Source organism: Alosa pseudoharengus, unplaced genomic scaffold, assembly GCF_046254945.1.
Source record: "Alosa pseudoharengus isolate Yale_2024_CS ecotype anadromous, Long Island Sound unplaced genomic scaffold, YU_APseudo_1.1 YU_APseudo_1.1_scf_9, whole genome shotgun sequence".
Taxonomy (NCBI): domain Eukaryota; kingdom Metazoa; phylum Chordata; class Actinopteri; order Clupeiformes; family Clupeidae; genus Alosa; species Alosa pseudoharengus.
In genome coordinates, this window is record NW_027468881.1 from 22,187,420 (window position 1) to 22,191,759 (window position 4,340).

The 4,340-nt window shown below is 41.1% G+C and overlaps 1 protein-coding gene across 2 annotated transcripts; it reads left to right on the forward strand.

Annotated features, from left to right (window-relative positions):
* Nucleotides 1–203: 203 nt before the first annotated feature.
* tnfrsf9a (tumor necrosis factor receptor superfamily, member 9a) lies at nt 204–4,340 on the forward strand. 2 transcript variants are annotated; one of them, XM_076276109.1, is made up of 8 exons: nt 204–568; nt 1,020–1,139; nt 1,341–1,475; nt 1,642–1,717; nt 2,021–2,142; nt 2,317–2,333; nt 2,424–2,466; nt 2,722–4,340. In XM_076276109.1, exons 1-8 carry the CDS (start codon nt 436–438, stop codon nt 2,847–2,849), a joined length of 774 nt encoding a protein of 257 aa, XP_076132224.1. In that variant the 5' UTR covers nt 204–435; the 3' UTR covers nt 2,850–4,340. The 2 variants fall into 2 exon arrangements, with proteins under 2 accessions (XP_076132224.1, XP_076132223.1); XM_076276108.1 differs by having other exon boundaries at nt 206–568; nt 2,317–2,466.

Consider the following 4,340-nt stretch of genomic DNA (forward strand, 5'->3'; position numbering starts at 1 on the left):
GGAAATAAAAACCGAAACATCAGAACACCGGGAATTGCCAGGAGGGAGATAAACAGGGACTCCCTGGATGCAGGATTTAAAGCCTAATGATATGTCGTAAGAAAGCAAAAGGAAACCCCCCCCTAACATATTCATAATGAATGTTCTAGTCGGCAGGCTGATTAGGACACGCCCCCTAGTCTAGTCAGACACATAAAAGAGTAGCCTACTGCAGTCGGCAGTATTTCTGTATTCGTTCTAAAGCGAATGTTGCCACATGAATTAATAGTGGTCCAGACTTCATGTGACCTTACATTGTATCATTTGTAGGCTAAACTACACGTGTAATACAAATATCCGTTTGGATTTTTGTCCATCTCGTTCATTTCGGCGCAACTTCTCTCTTAGGTGGGATATTTGATTTATTCTAGGCTAGCGCGCACATACGAATAGGACATGGCACCGTGGACGCTGTTTACTGCTCTGCTCATGTTGAGCATTTTGTTTTTTGCCCGTGGAGATGAGATTGGATGTAAAAAATGGGATGACGCTCACAATGGACAAATATTTTGCCTGGAATGCCACACAGGTAATTTTATATGTAGGCAATATAGCATGTCTGTCGATACAGACATTCACCCTCAGTTGTGGGAAATTAATAGAGCGTGAACTATATAGTATTCTAAACAAATGTTATATAATTGCTTTTTACGACATTTTTGTGAGCGTTGTGCATTGCCCTGAATTTCGAGATGTAGGTGTGTGATGTAGCCATAGATGTTGCGTTTCATAGAGATTATAAATGTTAATGGAACTGGATATAACGTGGTTTTGATAAAATACTTTCCCAAACTGCATAGCAATGAATTGGAATAGATATGCAGTTTTTTTTTATTTTACTGTTAGGTGACAGTCAACACGTACCTCTTTACCTGTTAATGAAAGCCTGTGATATGTCTTGATCAAGTAGCCTATAAAACATCAGTCCAGTGGACATGGTTGATTCAGATTTTTTTGGTGTGTGTGTGTTACTTTGACAGGAAACCGCTTGGTTGTTGAAAAAGGTTTTGATCCAACTAAACTTTGCACTCCATGTAAAAATGGCACCTACACAAAAACCAACCGTGAATATTATTGTGACCGATGCAATCAATGTGTTGGTAAGTCACTGCATTTTGACTTGGTAATATACTATACTCTGCATAGTTTACAGTGTATACACTGCATAGTTTACAGTGTATACACAGGACATGAGGCATAACCTTTTCCTCACAGCTCATCCTGTGACTCATTTGTAATACCATCACCTTTACTCAGGACCAACACTACTGTAGCTCACACCACCATTTGTCTTTATACAGATCCGCAGGTTGAGCGCACTCCCTGCCACGGAACCACTAACACAGTGTGTGGGTGCAAGAAGGGGTACCGCTGTTACAGACCTGACTGCTCGATATGTGAGAGAGAATGTCCTCCAGGAACACAGCCATCCATAGGTAGGACACCTGTGAAGTGTGTCAGATCATATTTACTAAGTGATGATCATGCTGCTTCAGTGTACATAGAACATATCCACTACTGTAAGACAGATGTGTTTTTTGTTGTGCTTTGATAAATATATAATAGATAGGTTGTTGATACATGTTTAATTTATGTTTGTAGGGAAATGCCCGTCATGTCCAAAGGGGACTTTCAATGATAAGATTCATGACAAATGCAAAGAGTGGACTAAATTAAGGTAATGTAGAGTTAAGCTGATGATACTGAAGGCAACTTTTTGAGCAATGTTCCTGAGTATTGTTATTTGGGCACATTCCCACTGACACTGGGGAAAACATCTGGAGAACAATAACCATCAGTAGGAAAATGGGAATGATCATCCAATTAGAACTAACTGGTTATTAGTTTATGTGGTAGCCTAGCAACATTGGTCAAAAAGTTGCCCCATTTATCATCACCTTTACAGTTAAAGGTTATGAGTGTTTGTTTCAACACTGCTGCTAGGGCAACCATTTAATTGTCATTGCACTGCTGCACCTAGATGTCCTCCAGGGTACACTGTGACCAATGGCACCACCACCACCGATAGCAAGTGTGATATATCGAACGAGATCATGACTACGAAACAAAGACGCTCTACCACAACTCCACCAGATGAAAAAGGTAAATTATGTTGAATCACATATTTTCTTCTCATACAGAGAAACAGACTTCAGTGGTGGCACATCAATGTCTTTTAATGACCCTGTAAACTTTTTATGAAAACAGTCAAAAAAAAAAACATCAGATCTGTTCTGCATTTTGATGTCTTCTTTATTTCTTGTTTTTCTCTCTCAGATTGGAATATGGCACTGGTATGGATTCCCTTGGGTGTCTTATTCTCATTAGTCACATTCATAGTTGTTGTTTTTGGCTTATTTATTACTCAAATTAAAATCAATAAGGTACCCACCAAGACGCCAATCAAAGAGCAGCCTATAACACCAGGTATGCCTGCTGTTGACACAAAACACACACACAACACACACAACACACACACAACACACACACACACACACAACACACAACACACACACACATTTGTTTTTGGGAGAAAACCTGTTCAGTTCAGTCCATACGTCAATGATTTGCCCCAACCATTTTCTCAGTCAGCCAATAGTGTTATCACTGCCATGACCTCCTCCTCCCAGAATCCCTCAGTGCTATCTGACCTCTGACTTCTCCTCTGGTGTCCCCATGCAGATCCCTTCAGCCTGATGCTTGTGGAACAGGAGGAGTGCAGCTTCCGCCAGCCACAGCAGGAACAGGGCAGCTCCATGGAGTCCCTCTCCACCCAGGACTCCATGGAGAAGCTCCTGCCTCCCGTCTGAGCTCCTGGGGCCCGAAGAGGATCTTTCAGAGAGGCCACCAAGGCGCAGGCACAATAGATGCTCTTGTTGCTACGGTTACTGCACCCGACCCATGCCACGCTCACCTAGTGGGACCTTACAGCAGCGACTTTTCACTGAACCTTGGTCTTGCCGGACACTGTCTGGACCCACACCTTGACGTGCATTCTACATCTAATGTTGCTTTCCCAGTCAGTGCCTGGATGCACGGGTGGACACTGTGACTAAACCTTTGTGATATCAGCCTTGCTACCTCTCGTTTTGTTTATTTTGTTAATGTTTGTTTACACAGAGTCTAATTTATATACATCTTTCATAGGGCTTCAAATTTGCTGTGCAAGCAAGTCTATTTTGGTATTTACAGTATGTATGGTGGTAGCCCATCCTAACTAGGTCTAGAGCCTTTTTGCCACACAGCTACTGGTAATGAAAGCCTTATTTTACTTTTATAGATTGAGGCAAGTCGTGAAGAGGTTAAATACAGTACACGCCCATCCTGCGAGCAGGCTAACCACATGCGCACTTTCTATTTTTGTGCCAGCAAGCCACCCCCAGCGCTACTGTAAATCATACTTGCAAATATAGAGGTCAAGGGATTCCTGTAATCTCTGGGTGGGAACCCCCATTTCCTGGCATTTCATCACATTGAGGAGGGTCACTTGCTGGCATTGTAAGCATTGTTTGTATATTTTGAAATGTAGGCTACTCAGGGACTTTGTAAGCAATGTTTGTACATTATGAGACTTGGCCACTCAGTGACTTTGTAAGCATTGTTCATGAGTTACAAACAGAAGTGTAAACTTAAAGGGTGAACCCAGTCTCTGTGTGTAACCTGTGGCCTTTAAAGATAACTCTCTGGCATTTTGTAAATCATGCCAGCTTATCTTAGCAAGCTCTATACTTACCTCTGGCATGGTTTTGGTATTCGGCGCAGACAGGCCTACCTCAGACAGCATTTTACAAGCTGCAGACATGTTAGCACAGGCTCAGGTAAAAGGCTTTTGGGCGTGTAGAGTTTTTCTCTAGAACAGAAGTACTAGTACAGAAACTTCTAGTTTCAGAATTCCACAGAGGTGTGTGCTGTGTGGTTTATTCAAGGCCAAAGGGCAAGTCCAGGACTAAATATAATGTGACTCATTGCAGATACTCACATTGAGTGACAAATGGAATGTTGGATGAATGTATCATCCTAATACAGATATAGTATGCGGTGAATGACATTGAAACATCCACATGAGAGAGAGAGAGAGAATGAATGATTGAATTACTGCTGTAAATTAATTATTTTAGATAATTTCATGAATCGGTTATATTGTTTCTATTTAAAAAGCATATTGAGTAGTCACAGAGTAGTCTCTGTGAAACCTTTTGAATAAAAAATTAAATAAATGATTTTGGCGGATTTTTTGGATATATGTAAATCAGGTTTATAGGTAAATGTAAAATAAATGTAAATACAGTAATGGGCTTCCA